The 21,882-nt window shown below is 42.9% G+C and overlaps 1 protein-coding gene across 3 annotated transcripts in view; it reads right to left on the bottom strand.

The window, feature by feature from the left end:
- unc5cb (unc-5 netrin receptor Cb) overlaps positions 1–21,882 on the bottom strand; it is a 124,651-nt gene that overhangs the window by 48,165 nt on the left and 54,604 nt on the right. For all 3 annotated transcript variants that reach the window (XM_084383009.1, XM_084383010.1, XM_084383011.1), the window contains exon 2: positions 6,407–6,637. In XM_084383009.1, the coding sequence (XP_084239135.1) occupies positions 6,407–6,637 (231 nt within the window). The remainder of the gene's footprint in view (positions 1–6,406; positions 6,638–21,882) is intronic.

Raw genomic sequence — 21,882 nt, 5'->3', positions numbered from 1 at the left:
ACTGTAGATAGCTAACTTCCCTAACATGATATAAAGGTTGACATTTTGAAACATTTTGATAACATTACTCTGAACAGAAACTATCAGCTGCAAATAATAGTAGACATAATTCTCGCTCTTATCAGTGAATGTGATCTGTGGAGTCAGATAATCATTTTTTAATGCTTCTGTAAAAATGGCCTGTTGAAGCAAATGAAGCTATTGTTGAGCCACACTCTGTTCCCTTCATGCTATTTATTTCTTTTTAACTGAGCTTACCTAAGAGATGCCATGCGTTGTTGATGTGACATCATGCCCTGCGTCACAGATCATTGACTCATCGGTACCCCAATGTTCAGTCAGTCAGTAACCTAATCTTTCCCTGAAATCTAATTCAGTACAGAGTGATTCACTGCCTGCTGAACTAGAGATAAAAAGGGCCAATTTGAGACACGCTCTGAACCTTTGCCAGTAATCGAAAATGTGAAAGAACAACAACAACAACAAAAAAACAGTCTAGTTTGAATTGTATGAGCTCACTCATAGTAATTTTCAATATAATTGTGGTTTTGGCACATTTTGGACACCTTTCATCCCTCAAGAAAAGACCAAAGGACGGTCCTTCAGTCTTTTATATGCTATGTGCTATGTGCTATATTCCTTTAATTTCCCCAAACACTTCATTCAGTAAAGCTTGCATTCATACAGCCTCTGTGACATTGTGAAAATGAAAATTCTGTATCACAAGGTCTCACCCTGCTTCTGTAAATGTTAATGATCATCACCTTTGTACTCCTCCCCTGGATGACCGCGATTTGTACAAAGGTTCAGGATGTATTCTGCAGTTTGATCAGGTTTGTACGCTCTGTGTCTGAATATCTGGCTGTATGAAAAATGCAAAGGGTGGATGCTTGAAAAATGAACATGCCATTTTACTTCAGGTTCAGTGCATTCACACAGCCTCCCTGTTCTGGCACACACACACACCAAGCACAGCGACATCCCACACACCAACTTAGCTCTCATGTAAAATTTACACCGGCAGACGAACAGCCACGTCTGTTGAGTGCGCATTGTGCTTCTGCGTGTATGTGTGTGTCCAGGGGTGTATGTCTGTGGCTGTCTGTACTGTATGCCAACGTCTACGCCTGAGAGGATACGTGTTGTTAGACTGAGAATGTCAAGGATGGATGTGATGGATGCGAGAACATCACACACTGAGTAGCAGAGGCAAAATCAATAGTGGAAACAATAAGCAGATATGAATTCTCCGAGGGTGTAAAACACGCGCCAGAACTGGTTAATTTTTTCACCCTGTGCTCCAGATGTTCTGAAGAAGATTCCACGGTGGTGAATTATCTCCATGACGTTGTCAGAATAAGCCCCGTGCGCCGTAAGACAGCCTAAAGTAACGATGACGACTTGCTAGACGTCTCTTGAAGTGTCATTCATGACTTCATGGCTGTTACTGAAGCAGGATTAAACTCCTCCTGATGTACTGCACTTGAAACGCATCAGGAGGATCACTCTAGCAGAAGAGCAGGGCTCTGATCTGAGCCTGCTGACCTCATCCGCTGACTTCATGCGTTTGCTCAGCTCACGACTCGTAGTCGACTGGATAGCATTACAATGCTAACGGCGAAGCAGACCGGCTTCCACTCAATTTGCAATCAAGACGGGCGAAGCGAGTGTGGCCCACGCCAGGACCAGCAATGAGGGGCTACTTCACACCCATCGATGTGGCTATTAGCGGCAGAAATGATTCTACAATAGGTCCCATTAATAGCTGGCTGAAGCAGGGCGCCTCATTGGAGATGATTCATTATTAATGTGGTCATTAAAGTGAGCTAGCTCCTCAGTATTAGCACTGGCTAACAATATTGATCAGACCAGTCAGGCAGCAGAGGAAGCATTGGTCATTGAAGGAGAACTGAAGGAGGAAGGAGGGGGGTAAAGTGCTCTGATTATCTGGCCAGATGAAGAGCACTCCCGTTTGATCTTCTAACTCATATCTCAGAGAGAGTGACAAGCTGTCTCCAGTGTATATCGCACTAGCTGCACCTACTTATAATTAATTTGCTGCTCATTTGCTCAGATCAATGCTCCTTTTGCTCACAGCCGGCTATAACCTGCTCTCAACACCGGAAGGTTAATGCTACAGTGTTCAGGCGACAGCAGGGGAACTGTCTTGTCACTGTGGAGACACCGATTTTTCATTCCTGCCTCCTGCTTAGAAACCGTATGCATAGCCGATGTGAACCCGATCTATGGCTTCCTTACATGCGTGTCCCAATTACTTCAAATGCAAAACCATTCTCAGCACACATCAGAGCGGTTCATCGCATCACATGTTCACATAGTTAAAACTCGCCTTCCCGGTTGGACTTTAACAACAAAACAACTGTTTTACACAGGTGCAACAACAATCCAACCTGCCAACTCAGTCAATATAACATTTTTCTTTCTTTCTTTCTGTCGTTCCTTTTTGGAGAACTCGTTGTGTTAACCGGCGGCTGCCGAGGATAATCACATGCAATCAAGCTGTCTATTATTTTCTTCATGTAATCATCTGCTCCTTAGAAAACAACAATGCCCAATTACACCTCTTGAGATAGCGATCAGCTTTATGTACTGTATGTGCTGTAATTTCTTGGGGTTTTTGCGTCAATTGCTTGTCTGAGACATGTAGCGGCTGCACGTCATATCCATTGGATTAAAGAGCCGTCGGACAGAACGCGTACCTGCGAGAGGTCCTGTTTGGGCTGAGTTCTGTCATGCTGCGAAGAACATTGCGCTGCTATCATGGCAATTACCGGTGCTGAACAAATTTTGCTTTTAGCATGTTGTTGTTTTTATGACGCAAACATCTTTAAAAAATACTGTTATTTGCGTAATACAGCTGCCATAAAAACTATTCACCCCCCTACTGTGATAAGCAGCGAATCAAAGTCGATTCAGCGTGGATTTTCTGATACCCATAAACAGGAAAAGGCTCTTTAAAGTGAGAACAGATCCCTTCAAAGTAAATAAACACAAATACAAAATAACAAAAAACTTGTTTGGATAAGCACTCAGCCCCTTCAAGTCAGTATCTGGTTGATGCTCTGCACATCTGGACTCTGTCTTGCCGCAACACTGACTCACTAAAAGTTGTTCCAGATACGAGCGTGTAACTGTGTAAAAATCTGTTTTCACTTTGACATTAAAGCTCACGTTCTTTCAGTTGAAGAAGCCACATTAAATCTACTTTGATTCAGTGTTGTAAGACAATAAAACACGATAACTTCCAAGGGGGGTGAGTACTTTTTATTGCCACTGTATTTCACTCTTGATGAGACAAAAATACTGCGTAAAGGCCCTTGTTTTATTGATTTAAACCTCCTAAACCCCTCTTCTATTTCAAAACTCACACAATACACGCAAGCAAGCGGCTCTACAATGTTGTCCCGGTGTATATAAAGTGAGCGCCACCTCAGCTGTCATACAAGTGTGTCAATCATCTGGATAACGATGCAATGGATGTGGTGATGGTGAAGTGCACTTAATGAAGCCTTGTACTTATGTACAACCTTGAGGTACTTGTACTTTACTTGAGTATTTAAATGTTATGCTACTTTATACTTCCACTCCACTACATTTGAAGGCAAATGGGCTTTTTGCTCCACTACATTTGTTTGATAACTTAGTGACTTTGCAGATCGCATGCAGCATCAGAGTCAAAGCGTTCTGATATCAGGAAAATGCTGAATATCAGATTTGGTGATTGGCCAGGCCGATAGCACCAAGTATACAGTTTATACATACTGTACATGTACGTGTGTTTAGTTTACTTTTACTTGTACTTTTGATACTTTCACTTTTACCAAAGAAATATCTTAACATTATATCTTTATCTTATGACTTTTGGGTACTTTTTAAAACACTGACTGGATGCCTCCTCCACTCTCTTAATCTCATTACCTCACAATTTGTCTTACATTCATAAGATCATACGTTCTCACCAACATGACAGTGAGACATAGGGACAGAATGAGAGAGAGAGAAAGAGAAACACAAGAGAAAAACAGGGGTCGGGGGGAGAGGAGGGAGGGAGAGATCCAATTTCTTCAGGCTACACTATCAGTGGTATTGACCAGGCCGGCCAGTTTCTATCGGTGTTCCTTTTCTGTCAATCTGGGGAAATCAGAGAGCAATGGAGTGGGCTGAGAGAGGCTACTCACATCCACCGGGCTTTCAGTGTTGCTGTGTGTGAGTGTGAGTGTGAGTGTGTGCGTTCGGTGTGGGGTGCAAGAGCATAAATGAATGAATATCTGTGCAGTAAATAGCCTGTGGATAGGGCTGTGGAGAGTGGGCGCGTGTATGCTGTGTGGGTTGTTTTCCATGTTGATGCTTTTAGCGCAAAACCTTCCGACACAAAGGCTAAGAGCCACTGCTGCCTTCAACCTCGTCTTTGTCATAATCATAACCATGAAACACATCCTCAGATCTGTGTATTCTTCCTGAAGTACACTGGGTCGAAATGAACGGATTCAGGTTGTTTTTTCCGATACTCCTTTTATATTTCTGCTGGTGAAACACTCTTTTTCTACCTGTTTGTATCTTGCTCCTGTGTTGCAACAATTTTGTATATTGTTTGGTGAAACAGCACTTTGTAAGGCATTTTTATTGAATGCCCCAGACACAAAATGCGAGAGAATGACAATTCTTGTAAGTGCGTACCTAAACATTCACCCACCTTTAAGTGAAGGAGCAGCTGTCAGTGTGTCTGTGTGTTAGCATGCAGCCGTGTGTGTGTGTGTGTGTGTGTGTGTGGCAAAGCAGCGGGATGAAAAGGGTAAATGCGATGTGATTGGTACCTGTGGGCGACAGAAAGAACTCAATTTCCAATACAGCAGCTGAATGCAGCCAATCAGTGCTGGGCTGTTGTGTGTAATGGCTCTGGTGCCTTTGGGGGCTAAATTCTGTCGAAAAACAACCCTGCTGGAGCTTCAATACCTTTACTTCCTCTAGATGCTTACATAAACACACACCTGCTCACACAAAAGCACACACACTCACACACACAGCACAGAAGTGCTGCCAAAAGAAAGGAAAGATGTCCTCAGTGAGAAACATCCAGCCTTTTCTGCAGATAAGGTTGATGCCACGAGTTGATCGAATAGACTGGCCTGTAAGATTGATGTGCGCTTGCTTTTACGCATATTTTTTTGGAGCATTTGGTATACATGTGTTCAATCAACCCTATCTCATATAAAATATGATTACGTAACAAATTTTATACCTGAATTACAATGTCGGGGAACAATTTTGTCAGTCCAGGAAGTGTGAACTTGGGCATGCAATACAACAAAACTCTGCATCCTGCATTGAGTGTGTCTTAGGTTTATGCCTCTTTCCCACATAGTTTGGTTTTGTGTCATATGCCCTTAGTGTTCAACGCAAGGAAATGCATTTCCTTATAGATGATAAAAAGAAGCACCACTGCTAATGTGAGCTACTTTTCTCTATTCTTATATGCACACGGAGCACTATCGAGACAAGAGTCTTTTGTTAAAAGACGCATGAACAACTGTTGTTCTAGCAGTTACACAGCTAGCATGCTACCAAATATAACTAAATATGTGTCAAACTTTTCTGTAAGTAAAAATGTATAAACAGAGCTGTACTGCATTCGTCAATCAGTTAGCTAATTCATTTATGCTAACTTCCTGTGGCGCACAGTGCTTATGGTCTGTCCTGAATCTGCAGAAAAAGTAAACTTTTTTCAATGTATTCAAGGCAAGTTCCTGGGAAAAAAACTACTAAAAAATTACTGCCTTAGTAACATTTGCCAAAAATGTGTCTTGCGAGGTCAAAGTGACCTTTGACCGACAATTTCTAATCAATTCATCCTCGAGTCCAATTGGATGTTTGTGCCAAATTTGAAGAAATTCCCTAAATGAGTTGTTGGACGGATGGACAGACAGCCAGAAAACAATATGCCTCTGGCCACGGCGATTTTCGCAAACACATTTGAGTTCACAAGGTTCAAACAGGGATGAATTGACTTTGGATTGACTTGCTTACATACACAGATGTGGAAACAAGGCGATGGGCTACTAAAGCACTATGTTAAAGCACTAACAATTTTGGTGCAAGTGCATCCTGTGTTACATTTCAAGTTAACGTTGACTCTCTCAATACTTCACCTACAGAATGATCTAAAGCTAATCCTTCAACAACAGCTCTGAGTTTTTAAAACATAATCATAGAAACATCAATTATGTTTTAGTTGCCCTATTTTTTATCTGGTCGTTTTCTTGTTATATTGATGAAAAAAAAACCCATCTGTGCAACATAATGTGTCCTAAAACATATTTGCAAATGAGTTATATATGAATATATTGTTTCACACTTGAATGCGTATGTGTCTGATTCATTTACTGACCAGAGTTCTCGTCGACCCGCTCCTCCACAGTGTGCTCCTTCTGGTGAACCCACTCGCTGTTGCACTTGAAGTAGATCTGGGTGGCCGGAGTGGCCTTGCAGTACAGGTTGACCGGCTTGTTCTTGACTATGTAGGCCTCCTCTGGTTCCATCAAAAACACGGGCAGCGGCTCAGGGGGGTCTGAAGGGAAGGTTTCCGGCAGATCACCGAGACCGATGAAGTCATCGTCAACTGTGAGGGGAGAGATGGAAACAAGATGGAGGAAGGGAGGGATGGAGGAGGAGATGAAAGGAAAGATGAAGGGAGGGAGAAGTGGAGGACAGAGGCAGAACGATGGAGAAAGGATGGGTAGGGAGAGAAAGGAAAGCAGACAAGAGACAGTGGGACAGTGTATTATAACCGCAGTCTTTGCATGGGATTATCCATCTGCACAGCACACAGTGAAATCCCTATCATTTGATATTTTGGAATGTTTACACAAGTGTATTTTAGAGCACAGGAAATTCTGGGATTCCTCTCAGGCAATAAGGCTGCGTGGATTTACAGAAACCGGGCCTTGCTCGGTCTAACCACAACCAGCTACTGCTGAGAAACGAGAGAGAGCCAGAGCCAATAATGAGAAGCAGAGTTCAGAGGTTGGCTCTGAGGAACTGAAGTTATAAGCTGATCTCTCTCTGTCTCCTATTTTCTTTCTTGCTCTCTCTCCGTCTCTTTGCTTTTGTCTCTCTTCCTCTGACTCTCTCTCTCTCTCTCTCTCTCTCTCTCTCTCTCTCGAACACACACACACACACATACGCTAGCTTACAGACACATGCACGCATGCACACACACATGCAGCACATCTAATGACCTCAGGCTTTTGGCCCAGTTTGTGCCATTCCTCGGATACTTCTGCAGTAGACAGATACGCTTCCCTGTAATTACAACTCCCTTTCATCTCCCTGTCTTAAATCACATACACACAACGTGCACCCGCTCGCTAGCTCGCACACAAACACGAACAAATGCTCACAAAACATTGCAGGCGCACAAATATATGGGCACACACACCCACGAGCGAGCGCAGCTAACTTTCTAACTCTTTGAAGAGGGGAGGATGAAGCCTATTCGCCACCCCATTTGTCACCTCCAGAACTGTTCTATTCTTACCATCGAACCGGTAGACATCAATTATTCACAAGTGTGAAAGGAAGAAGGCAGAGTAATAGAGACAGAGATACAGTGGGAAACAGAAGGTGAGAGAGAGAACAGAGAGAGACAGTGAATGTAAGCCAGACAGACATAGATTGAGACGTCGAAATGGACTTGGGCCGACAGACAGAAACACAGCACAGGAGGACGGAAACAGCAAGGCAGACTGTTCGGATAACAAAAGGGTTTATCAGCCCATCAGTAATTCTTCCGTGTCCTTCCATCTACCCGCCTCCCTGTCCTGTGTGGACACGATGGAGCCTTGTTGTCTGACAGAGGTTGCCTCCTGGATGCTTCGGGAGCACTAAATAATGTCTCGGCCGAGCAGATATCTCCCCACGTTGTCTCTCTAATGTTATCTCTCCCCCCATACCTGCCACAGATTGAAGTTGATTGCTAGGAAATGAAAGGGCAGGGGGAGCCGATCAGAAGAAGACCAAAGTCATCCTCGCCACGGAGGGGAGGAGGGGCTTGTCTGTGCACTGTTATGAAAGTGTGTGCGAGTATGATACTGCAGTGTTAACAAACAGCAAGTTTTCATGGTTCATTCGCACAGTAAACTACTAGAATTATGCATTTGCGATGCATGTTAGGTAATTATCGGGAATATTACAGTAAGCTGCTGTGGATTTGAATTTACGTGGCATCCTGAAGCGACCGGAAAAAAAGGGAAAAATGGTTCATCATAAGGAAATATTGTAATTAGTGTACAGTTCTTTCGCAATGAAATATTGTAGTTTTACAACAAGGTACACATGCTAACAGGCTAACAGGCTAACAAGCAATATAAACTCTGATTTGCATCTTTATTACTGTTTAAAAAGTATAGTATATAAGTAAGAGTATACTATTGTGAATTTACTTAAATTATAAGCCAATAACTTACTTTTAAATCACAGTACTCATTTTTACAGTGTGAGTAATGCTGTCGAGGTATGTTTCGAAAAAGTTCCAGCTTGCGTCACCCTTTCCTCGGCTCATACTCTACTACTAATTAAGAGGAGGCAATAAAGCCTCAAGTGACCCCCGACATTTAAGAGTATACGCTGTTTGTGTTTGTGTGGGTGCGATGAAGAGCCGGAACAAGATCATTAACAGCTTCCATCGGCTTATCATCTTTCGCCGTCGGAACAATAAAAAAAAACTTGGTCAAGCTTTTCATCCTTTATGTCTTTATGTAGGTGATGACTCTTTAATGCAGGAGTCTATTTGAGCAGACCTTGGCTCGGTCTGTTCTTTTCTGCTCCACAGGCCTCAGTCCACCCACATCCTCAGCCAGGGGACCCTGACCCAGAAACAGGCAAAGAGAGCCAAGGAAACTCATTAAAGATTGTGTTAGCCTTCTTTCACCCTCCATTCCCATTATCTCTCCATCTCTCCCTCTCTCTCTCCCTCCTGGCTCCCCTCGCTCTGTCGAACTGTGAGGTAGAGAGATCTGAAACAGCCATGAAAGCGTCGCTCCCTTGCACACACACACACACACACACAGAGAGAGAGACGCTCGCCTCACGCACATACACCCGCGTGAGCATTAACGCGCGCCGAGGCGCACACACACACACAACTTGTTCGCAGATATTCGAATTCATCAACTTCCTCAGCGCCAGAAATAATAAATTCAAGTGAATGGAACTAGCCCTCCAGTGACAAATCAGACCAGAAATGAAAAAAGACACCACATGACAAAATGAAAGACCCCGACTCTTACCAATCACGCTGCACTCCCCCCTCCCCAAAACCCAACATCCACCGCCTCCCTCCTCCCTCCCCGATGAACACAGGAGCTCAAAGAGAAACATTACTTTCCCCGCCTCCCCCTCCCTCTGCCTCCATTCACAGTTGATGATAAAACAGTTTAGAGGTCTCGACATGATGCAATCTTGTCTGCAGCGTGTGTACTCACAAACCTCAACAAGTGCAGAGCTTCTACGCGTTATGAAACACATCCCCCTCTCTTTTTTTTAGTGTCATATCCCTTTAAACAGTAACATTAATATGGCATGACTCCACTGTTTGATATGCAATATGGATTTTTCCAAGCAGTTGTAATTCTGTGGCTTGATTTTAATCAGAAATTGCCTCCATATTGAGTGTTTAAAATTTAATGAAATATGTCCTCGAAGCGCTTTTATTCAAATTGTATTTTGCTCTGTAATTGGGTGAGTTTTCCTAATTCACATTGTAAGTCTTATTAGTGAATATTTTACGACTCAAATTGAATATTAGTTGAATTTTTTATCAGCTCCACATCCCAACTACAAAAAGTTTTGAAGATAAATTAGCCGCGTATTTGCCCCCAAAATAAAAGTTAATGAATGAATGTAATTTTCCCTCCCTGCGTCGTCAATGAATTCGTCAGGTAGAAGGCAAAATGGAGTGAGGAGGGGGGGAAAAAAAGCAATTTAAAGACGGATAAGAATGAATCAAATTAATCCGAGCTTAGCAAGTGGGAGTGAAGAGCGGCATGAGAGGGTCCTGGCACTCAGCCCCTCTTTTGGCTTGAGTCGACTCCAATAGCTGTGGGAGTGCAGCAATATTAAGAGATGATTACATTTTGGACATGAGCAAATTAAAGTAAAACCATAACACTGGCACTGCTACATATTCAAGCGCAGTCTAACAGATAAGACACAAACCGAGTTCTGAAAGAAATGCGCACAATAAGAGGCACATCTTGAGCTATAAAAAGAGTATCTGTGTTACATAAATACATGAACTGTTACATGGAGAAGTGCGCAACACCCACGCCAGACACAAGCAAACAGAAATTCACATCAAATGCATGAGGTGAGGGCGTGCGCCTGTAGCAGTTTGAGCTGTTCAGTATGGTAAACAGCTCGCTACGACCTGGATGACCTGTCTAATTAGTCCCAGTTTCATTAACGCTCCTTATTTCTTCTACAAGTTTGTTCTTCCTTTTAGTGTTGTCTTGGTGACCATCACTTCACTGAATCACCATCAGTGTTGCAAAAAGTGGCCAAAAGTCATACTTGAGTGAAAGTAAAGATACTGTGTCGAAATCAGTTTGGTAAAAGTGAAAGTCAACCATGCAAATAGTACTTGAGAAAAAGTCTTACAGTAACGGATATTACATGTACATAAGTATCAAAAGTACAAGTAAAAGTAAATTAAACATACATTTACATGTATGTATGAACTGTATACTTAGCGTTGACTTGGCGTTATCAGAGTTATCAGCCTATTACCTGACATTCATAACAAAGTGATTTAAACAACTCTTTTGGCTCTGAGGCAGCATATAATGTACAATATATGCCTCCAAAATGTAGTGGAGTGGAAGTATAAGTAGCAGAAAATTCAAATACTAAAGTACTTGTACTTAAGTACAGTGCTTAAGTAAATGTACTTAGTTACATTCCATCACTGGTCACCATAGAGGCACAATGACGGGCGCATCTCAGTAGTTTCTATTGGAAATGAGAGCTGGATAGCTAAATTAAGAATCATCCAGCAGATGCAGTTAAGTATACCTTATACCTCCTGTAGCACTCCTCATTACTCCTCACCTCTGCAATCAGCAGACTACTGTTACTGGACCATCAATATGTTACTCACATTAATGAGGTATATAATGCTGAGAGCAGTAAAAACTGATGACAGAACACCCACAACACATTAGAAGCCGAGTCAGTGTCCTGTGACTGCGATGACTTTGTCCTGGACTTTTCACAAATGCACTTCAGACCGTAAACGCTCCGGTAATTTTACACGTTGACATCATGTGTAAACGGGAGCCAAAGTCGATTTTCCATGAAAGATGCTCTGGAAACTTGCCAACTCAAGACCTAGAAGGATTTCTGCAGATTTCTCTAGAGTGAGCAGAAATAGCATTTTTAAGGAAAAGCACACGCACACAAGAGTATTATGTACTGAGTCACCGACAATGTGAGTCCATCTATGTTGTTATACCGGAGATACTCCGATCTATCCACATACAAAGCACGACATCTTGCTTGTGAAGCTATTTCTGCAACTTTTTACAAATGAAACCTGGAGGACATACTGTAAGGTGTACAACCCTGATTTCAAGAATGTTGGGACGCTGTGTGAAACACAAATAAAACATCACGCTGCATGTTTTAAACAAAAAAATACTGGGAAAGTAGTAGAATGCTCAAAAAACACCTGTTTGGAACATTCCACAGGTAAACAGGTTCATTGGTGACAGGTGATAGACTGAATAAGTGCACCGCGAGAACATTTTATATACATACTCTTCAACAAAAACAATATAGACTTGGATGACTTGATGAGCATTTATCATTAAACAGACTGAAGTCGGGCACAAGCAACAGTATGAGAACAAGACAATTAAGCACTACTTTTGAAATATAATACACTTTAAATGCTTCAAATGACACGGCATTGGATTATGTATTGGATATCCAGTAAACCAATAATTTCATCTAATTCTGGCCGACTGCAGATGCTGATATATGCACATATTTTTTCCCCATCTACTTGCAGAGAACAAAGTCTCTTCTGTAATGGAATTAGCATTTACTTATGCCCACTCTTATTGTGATGGTCCAAGGGCAGATGCACAAACAATGCTTTTCAAAACGTAGCTCACATATTCACTGGGGAAAATAAGAAAACTACTTAGTCAACCGTTCATGTGGAGTGTTTATAACTCAACCTTATCGTCATATGAGCAAATATGTTCACTCCAGGCTGACGCCAGTATTTCACTTTAAAGCCTTACTGGCAGGTACCGATGACATGCTGATATTATCGTGCATCCCTGTTTAATACTTTAACATCTTCACCATTGTCCCACAAATACATACAGATGTTCCACTGTGTATTCTATATATCCAGCTACAGTGGATCCATCACCTGTCTTCCTTTACTGTACACATATGCTGAATATTTGTGAGATTGTATTTCTTAAATCATATATCGTAGGTGAGTGTCTGCGATAACAGCTTTTGAACGCTGGGCCCTGACACCACCGTGCAAGATAAGCTCTGTCTCTCTTCTATCTGTTCCTCGCGCAGATTTATTGTCCCAGGGAAAGCACTGTATCAGTGGGGCCAATGTTTCCCTTCAATCAGGGGAGAGTCAAGCTGAACAAGGATGAACACTGGCATAAATCTTCTTCCTCTCCATTCCTGTTTGATTCTTATTTATCCTCTCCACCCTCCGCTTGCCTTCACCCTTTCAGGTTTCTTTTCACTCATCCTTCTCATCATTCACATGAGCATTCCCGCTACGGATAGCGAAGGCGATTGGTAAGTGGTTGTCTAGATAGGTAGACGACAGGGAGTTTGACTGGGGATGTTTTGCCATGCCACAATGGGAGAGGACAAGAGGTGGTTTGCAGCTGAGTGGTCAAGCAGAATAATAAACCACTCAGCTGTCATGTCAAGTGGAGCAGGATAAATAGACTGTCAATCAGATCTACCTATAAATGTGCTTTGAGCACACCTACCCATTATATTGAGTGAACATTAATCAATGATAACGACTTCCTTTAGTCAATTCTTGTTAGCATTGGCCCCATACATCCCAGTGGTTTAAATCGATATGTATGGCTGTTGTTTTAAAAGCAGGCTCCTGTAGAAGCTCCATGAGAAACAGGCAGTCTGAGCACAGGCTTCCTTCCACTCTAATGTCTCTTTCCAGCCAAGTGCTTTATACACACTAATGTGTCTACACACACTGTCCGCAGGGCCCCATCTAACGCTTGGCTGCAGCAGGTATTTATTGATCACTGCTAGCGCCCAGTGACCCCTCCCTCGCCCCGTCCTATCTGAGCCTCTCTGTTGGTGCGTTCTGAGCACACTCATATTTCATCTCTGGGGAATCCTGCCATCACTAGCAGTGGAGGGAGGGGGGGAGAAGTCAAGAAAAACAAGCAGACGTTCCCTAAAGTTAAAAATCAGAGTTAACCTCTGACTTCGCGGCTCGTAGTGAGGCCAGAATCAGAGCGACTTGAGGAGAGCGCACGCACACCAAAGCCGCCAAATAAACCGAATGAATAATTCAATCAGGGCATTATAGAGCGGTCCAATTCATGGGGCTTATCTTTATCAGGGTATGTGATGTAATTGGAAAAATGAATCTGCACAAATTGATCCATCCCACTGCGGTAAAGTGTAAACACACAGCTGGGAAGAAAGCAGCTGTAGTACTGATGATGAGCGGGGCTGGAGATAAGCATTGAACAACTATCTACTAAGAAATGCACATTCGTGAGATTAACAGTACCCCTATGTTTCCCCTCCTCCTCTTCATCCCTCTCCCATGATGACCTCAGGTTATTAAGTGGACTGAAAAGAGGAGAATCTCGTAAAAATATAACATACGGTAAGAGCGGTCGTTAAGTTGTGTAATCAATTTTAAAGCACGCCATCATTCTCTCTCTTCCCGTCCTCGCACACCCGGTCCTGTCTTTCTCATTGGGGGTGTTTACATGTTCTCTGTGATGCTTATCCCTGACCTTCACTTGGTCCTCTCTGGCTGCACTCTGGCAGGAGGCAGCTGGTGGTTGCCAGGGTCATGCTAGGCCTTGGCCACTGTCTGTCCAGTCACGTCACAGCACCAGGAAAGGCAAGGTCAAAGCATCATGACAATTAAGGCTCATCAATTGCTTTCTTTCTCGTGTTGCCTGCTGCAGGAATGCACTGTTCGCCCCAGTAACACAGGTCTTTTTACAAAACAAAGATTGGTTGGACGCACTTAAATAAGTTACTGGGTTTCACCATTTTTCTATTACTCAACTTTATTTTGTCGAACGACGTTTTTGAATCCCTTTGTTGTATTTTTAGCTTCTGTTGTTCTTCATTTGTGTTGATTTTAACTGTTGTTTGCTTTTCTTTCTTTTCCTTTTCTGTGAAGCACTTTAGAAAAGTGCTATATAAAGTTTATTATTATTATTATTATTATTATTATTATTATTATTACAGAGGTTTTTTCTGTTGTAATGTATGCAGGAGGTCATATATCCTCGACTAGACCAGACTAGACTATGTTAAAAAACTTCCAAAGCACAAGCCCTGCTTTAACACAGGTGGATAGAAAACCTTTTCCGCGCCACAGTCTGAAACTTCAATGAGTACTGTGAAAGAAAAGGGGCGAAAATTAACGTGTCCACCCGGACGTAATATTTCAGTCACAGCTGATCGGAGGTGCAGCTGATAAATACCCATGATTACTATTCATTTGACTGAGAAATGAATGCGTTTGTCTGTGTTAGAGGGGTTTTTTGTCCAGTGTGAAAAACGGGTATAAGAGAATTCCTCAGAGATCTTTGTAAATTGCCAAAGTAGGATTGAAATCTGCTCTGTTCAACTCGATAAACATGTACAAGATTGTACATTTACATTTAAAATATATGTGTGAAGATCAATACATGTAGGTCACACTGCTTTGATGAACAAACAAGTAATTCTCACTCACAATTAAAAAGGATTAGCTGTTTTCCATTCCTTTAGTTTATTGTTTTATACTGAGACTGTGTGTGTGTGTACGCTGGTTAATGTATATCCTTTAAGTGTCCATTAATTGGAAGCTTTTTATTGCATACCAGGTAAAATCTTTTATCTATTTTTCCTCATTAAGGGATCTTGTTATTTTATCACTCTTATTCAGACGCAACACAGTCTCACAGTCTCTGTTTCTCTGCTGCTTTTCTTTGTTTTGTTTTTTATTTCTGCTCACTCTCCAGCAGTTATGGTGTTTCAACGTCCTCTCTGCACTGTATATTCCCACCCTCTCCCCCTCCCCTCCCCTCCCTCCCATTTTGCTCCCTCCTGGATGAAAAGCCATTTTGGTGGTTGATTGGAGAATGATGCTGCTACTTAGAGAGTCACTCCATCAGCACCGAGGGAGGAGAGGAGAGCGCAAGGAGAGAGAGAAAAGCTCAGGAGGAGTAGTGGCTCCCTGGGGCGCTGTAGCTGTGATGGGTGAGCTGTCAAACGCCCCATTGTCCAAATTACCCAGCAAGCACCATGTCACCACCCGGGACTAATTTACGGTGCGGTGCGGTACGGAACAGACATCGCTCTCTGAGTAGAGTCCGCGGGAGAGACAAGGGAGGGAGAGGGGCGCGAGGAGGGAGTGGGGGGTCCTGCCTGACACCTTCCAAAGAGGTAGAACAGGGCTGCAAACACACTGTCCCAATAGAAAACCCCAATTAGCTTCATGCAGGTTTTGTGTTTGCTGTCTTTATGCTTCAAGGCCTCAATGACAGGTGTCAATATGAATATGTGTCATGCTCCTGTGGCTCCACGCCCACCCACTGCCTGCCAAACACACACGTTCACTGATGCACAAACACTTTAATACAGTTTTAAAGCAGCCATTGCATACGGAAGCCTCTTGCTTGACTTCACTTGCAGTCGTAACGACCGGCCCTTTTAGCACAAACTGGCATGCCCATTCACTTGTCACATGTCACACCCCTGGGTGCCCAAAGCCAGACAGGGCCATCACCCTACCCCATACCGACCGGTGGGCTGTGGAGTGGAGCGCTTCTTGTCAGAGGAGACGCGTCGCACTCTCTGACCCCTCACTGTGCCCAATAGCTTGATGCGATGCCTCCACTTCGGCTAATTGGCCCAGAGCAGCGGGCAGCCTCATTCTGCCACCAGTGAAAGGCCAAAGGATCAGAATGCAAAACATACGAGCAGAAGATGACAACAGGAGCACAGGATCATCTCATCTAAAGACCAGATCACAATATAGGCTACAGTACATCACAGTTATACCAACACAATAAACTCCTGAGGAGTAACTCTGAATGTAAAGAACTGCCTGCATAATAATTCCAAACTGTTCATATTTGAAAGGAAATTTCTTTCTTTAACAGAAAAAAACATCAAGGATTTTTGGTGTAAAATTGAAAAGAAAACCTGCACTGAAAAGGGAATCACTGGCATTCAAAATCTTGTACTGGAAGTTTTACTGGCACTGCAACAAGTATTGGCACTGAAAAACAAACCGCTGGCATTAAAAGTCGTTTATACTTTCCTTTATTTGTATTCTGATGAATTGATAATCAATGATATTTTGTTCACATTTATATGCCAAATTTGATTTTCTACGCCAAACTTTAAAGCCACAGCTCTGGCTACAGCTGCATTGAAAAAGATTGTTATTACAATGTCTGATATGAGCCAACACCGAAAGAGACAAAGAAATAGATTCAAAGAGACAGCGGGAAAAATCTCTCACCGGTCATTACGCCTTTCACCCCCACTGTGAGCACTGAAGGGCAAACTGAAGAAGGCAAAATATCCAAGAAAATGAACTTGAACTAATTCAACCAATTTACTCACCAGCTGTAGCTGCACAAAATTGCAGAGGTGTACAGAACAGTACGAGTTAAAAGTGCTTCCCTAACTCCAATAATTGTACACATAAAGGTGTGTTTGCAGGTCTTGTGGAGTGCTACTGCATATGTGAAAAAAATAATTAAAACAGTAGAATAAAGTCTTTTGTGGCTCCAGAGGAAGCTGCATGTAATCTAATAAATTGCCTCCAGTGATGTCACTCAGTGGATACGCTGCATTGTGGGTAATGTAGGCTCCAGTTCACTGGTCTGCATTGCACTCTTATGACAGTGTTGGACACTGCAAACAACTGACAAAACATGGATCTGGTTGTATTTTTTTGTCCTGTCTTAATGACTTAATGCCACATGTAAACAGCTGTTCTGCATTACCAGATTAATGGCAACGTATTCAAAACATTAAAGATTATACAGAAGATATTTTTTAAAGGCAAATTTGTTTTTTTTATCCATAAAGTAGCGACAACAGGAAAGGTAAAAGCCCATGTGCTTCAATGGCCAATTTTCACATGCCAAGGCAATTCTAGAGGAGACATAAACACATAAACATCGCCCATGGATGTATGGATGATGGCGACACTAACTGTCAGTCCAAATGACAGCAAGAAAAGAAGCGGAGGAGTGTATCCCACCCCCCGTATATATGTGCACACACACCTCACCCCCACTGTATATATCCTGAAGCACTCAAATGTCCAACCCTCCTCAGACACAAAAATCCCTGGCAGCACTTTATTTGAAGGACACTACAGACTGGAAGTGTGTCACAATGTGTGAGACACAGTCCCCAGAGCACAGTCTGTTGCTGGATCTGGTTGCCTGTTTATTCCCTTATGGGACACACACACATGCACATACACAACCTCTATATACACATCAACCTTCTGATTTCTCGCTATCTCCTCAATCAAATTGCGAGGTGAGAAAGCATGAAGCAGTGCTTTAAGAAGTTTGAACGTTCTCTTGCTCGAGCTGCGCCCTCTCCTCTGTCCTGACTAAAGGTACCTGCAGCCATCTACTAAAGACCTCAGATGGCATTGGAAATGAGAAGATCAGGATTTAGTGCATGCCGTAATACACCAAACATGGTTGCATGCCCTAATGCAGGCTTTAATGGTGTAACTGTGCGTGTGTGTGTACATGGGTGTGTGTACATGTGTCTGTGTGTGATGGATGAATTAATGTGACAAGGCAGATGTAATGCAAAATCATAAATCTTAGCCCCGGGATGAGCGGAGGGAGAGCAGGAGGTGATATATTAAAGGGCACACACACACCGCCGTCATGATGCTGATAATAAAAACAAGACCCCCACTGCAATAGCCAGCTAATAGACATGACTCTATATCTGGCCCCGAGGGTTATGACACACACATATGAACACACATGCATGTGGCAGCACAGACACACAAACACACACACACAGAACGCAAACTCTATCCCCTTTACCAGTAATTTATTATGCCGCTTTCAGCTCAACAGCTTAAGTGTTAGATATGGCGGTAATGCTGTTAAAATCTTAATACGGTTACACAAGCTCGCTGTTGTACAACATGCTAATTCTTTACTTACTGTGTAGAGCGCATTGGATGGGGCTCTGGAAAAAACATGACAGCGTCTCTGCCGCGAATGCCGCGGCGAGTCACGGTAGCGAAAACACACATGGAGCTTGTTAGCGTTAGTGCAAGCCTCAGAAGCCACCACGACCAGCTGATCAGAAATCAGACTTTCTAAACAGATTGCTCAGCAAACTCTGACAGCTTCCCTGTCAAATCAGATGGTCTTTTACTGTAAGTGCTTCAATAATTCATTGTTTGGTTTTTTAATTGTGCTCCTACAGACCTCACTGTTGGTTCAAATCATAACTGCAATTTACAAACTACCCGAAAAGCTGAAAATATGTTTTGAATATATGTCTTTAAAGGTAGCTTCATTGTCATTATGTCTATGGATTCCTTTGGATTTTGGTAAACACATTATAAAGCTTTAATGACTCTGCCTTAAATTTCAGGGAAGGATCATCACACTTGCACACGTGCAATGTTCTAAGCTGGTTTCCCAACAGTACACACACATTTTCCCATGAGTTAAATCAAGAATTAATGCAGCTCCTCGAAATGAATCTGCAATCCTGAGAACACTTGATATGCAGATCTACACCTGACAGTGCTCGCATCCTTGTAACTGAGACGTACTCGTTCTCAAGATTTTCTTCCTTGTATGAGGATACTTGACTCTTAACTATTTCTCTTTATGTGCTGCATTTGCTGAGCTCAGTGAAATGAGAAGGACTGCACAGGCATTGCAGCGTGTTTGGCTGCCTCGCAATTTGTTTTGCCGTGTAGAATTGTTCCATTGTATTTCAATTTCACTGCTGTTTTTTCCTGCATGCTTTTTTAAGTGTACGACGACGCTTACGGTATGCCTTGTAAGCATTCAAGGAAGTTGCAGCCTGCTGGTATCTGCAGGTAGGCTACAGCAGGTACATGCACAACTGCAGTAGCGCTGTGCCTGCTAACTCAGGACTTGATGAGACTGCACTCGAATCTCTTGTTGGCCCCTCTTACATGCAAAAGCAATTTTTCTTTTCATATAATAGATACCCCTCAATAAAAATCACAGACCCTGGTACCTCAAAATACAGCATGTGTGCTGGATTTGGCAAATCAACATATCAGGCTTGCTATACTGGCTTCGGTGGGAACAACAAAAAAGCTGTTGTCGCAGCCCATTTCACACGGTTCCTTTCCCTTGTAATGTTGGCTTCCAAAAGGAATGACAACATAGCTGCTATTACACATTGGATAGGGTATCATATTCACATTGGCTCTTATACAGTGCACTACACCATATCCAGCTTGGATGATCGATTGCATCCTTGCTATGCCAAATGGCCGCTTCTCGCTGATATCACTGCCCTGCCTGCCTTCGGCTTCCATGCGTGGTTATATGGATGGGAGGGGAGCTTTCAGAAAAGAGCTGTACGGACAAATGTACAGTAATTGTGCAGCTTTTTTATGGTATAATAAACACTGATAAAAGTGGACATTTGAAGGCATGTCTACACACACATAAACACAGATATTGTCACTGTGACCTTAACATGATATCAGAGCATCAGAAATATCCGGCTGAAACAGATGGCCCAGGGTGCATCTAAAATATATCTTGAGTGACCAGTTAGGACCAGATTCTGCTGCCCTGCTCACATTTATATCTTCATCTGTGACGAGAACATCTTTATTACTTTTTAACCCCACCCCCCCATCAGCACCTAAAACCAGAAGAAGCAGCAATGAGGGGGAGAAATAAGATGGAAACTTGCCTCCGGTAAAGAGTTTCCTTTTTGTGTTTGGGAGTTTTGTCTTGCCGTGGAAACACACAAAGTTGAGGCTGCTCTTTACATGTGGTCCCACGCATCCCCAACCGCTTCAGAAGGAGGCCTGACTGATCAGATCACATCTGACATGTTCTCACAGTATTTGTGTTTGTATTTCGAGTTGTCTTTTTCCGATTACGGCAAAAATACTTAAAACACAGCGACACATACAGACAAGTGTCAAACAAAAAAAAACCTGAATACATTTTATGGAAATGTGTAACAAATGCTAATGCTTCCATACAGGGCACAAGAGCTCACTGAAGTGTTTGAAAAGGCTGGGAATCATTTGCTACGGCAACACCTGGGGGACCAAAACACCAAATACCTTTTGAAAAAATGGTGCACTTCTTCAGAGCTCAACAACTAAAGCCTTTCTAGTGGCAGAAGACACACAGAAGCAGGCAGGTTGAAAACAAAAACAAAAACAAGTCAAAAATCCAAAAGTGCGACCAGTAAAGTGGCAGACAGACTTAAACTAAGGACAGAAAACTACGGGGAACAATTTAGGAACACAAGAAACACTGGAGGACCAGGTTAGGGAGCACAGGAGTGACATGAGGATGAAAAAAGATGAGAGTGAGGGAACAACACAGACTTAAACACAAACTACACTACAAAAATAAACTACACTAACGAGGGGATGAGGTGCAGGTGGAGAGACACTTGGAACAGAGCAGTGCTAATGAGGATGATGTGAAACATATTGTGTGGGGGGGGATCAGACTAGGGAGGAGCACAGGAACACAGGAGGGAAACGGAACGCTGGGAACACAGGTGAGCAGGAAGGAGAGGGAACAACAAGACACAAGAGGATATAACTACAAAACAGGAAATTAACAAACCAAAAAACCCAAACCATGACACCACGCACCGTACTAACACCTTACATTGTCAACCATCTGTGTACACATGGTAGTTCCAAGCAAAATACAAAAAACAGGCGTAATATCACTCACTTTGAGAGAGTATCACCGTATTGGTGCCACTGTACCACAAAAAAACTGACAATACATGCATATTCTATATATTTACAATATTTAGAGATATATATTGTATAATAGATTAAACACACAAACATACTATTCACATGCAAGCACACACAGACAAACGCACACACAGACACACACAGCTCACACCTGTTCATGGATGTGTTAAGAGGCAGAAACACTTGGTGGGATGGGAGGCAGTTAGTGTGCCTGTGTTTGTTTAGTGTGAGTGTGTGTGAGGAGGAGGGGGTGACTGCATTAGGGAATCACACACCCAGTTCCACTCACCAGGGGACCTCTGTCAGCCTGTGATTTTGCCCTGTACACCTCCCATCTCTCCTCCCTCCTCTGCTGCTCACTGCCGAAATAGGTCAACCACATATAATGCAGGGGCAATGAGGAGCAAGTATGTGCCCCCGCCCTGTCCCTCAGCACTCCCCATCCCGTTACCTCCACCGTCCAGCAAGAGAAAGCGAGCGATGGCCCCCCATGGACACACACAGGCTGGCAGCGGACAGACAGGCACAGCCAGCCACAACATCCCGACCTTCCAGCCACAACAGCCATTTACAAAGCCACGCTTGAACAGAGCGGATTC

This window comes from Pagrus pagrus, assembly GCF_965226575.1.
Source record: "Pagrus pagrus genome assembly, chromosome: 19".
In the NCBI taxonomy this organism is placed as follows: domain Eukaryota; kingdom Metazoa; phylum Chordata; class Actinopteri; order Spariformes; family Sparidae; genus Pagrus; species Pagrus pagrus.
Note: the sequence above shows the minus strand (reverse complement) of the source record. Positions and strands in the feature narration are given on the sequence as shown.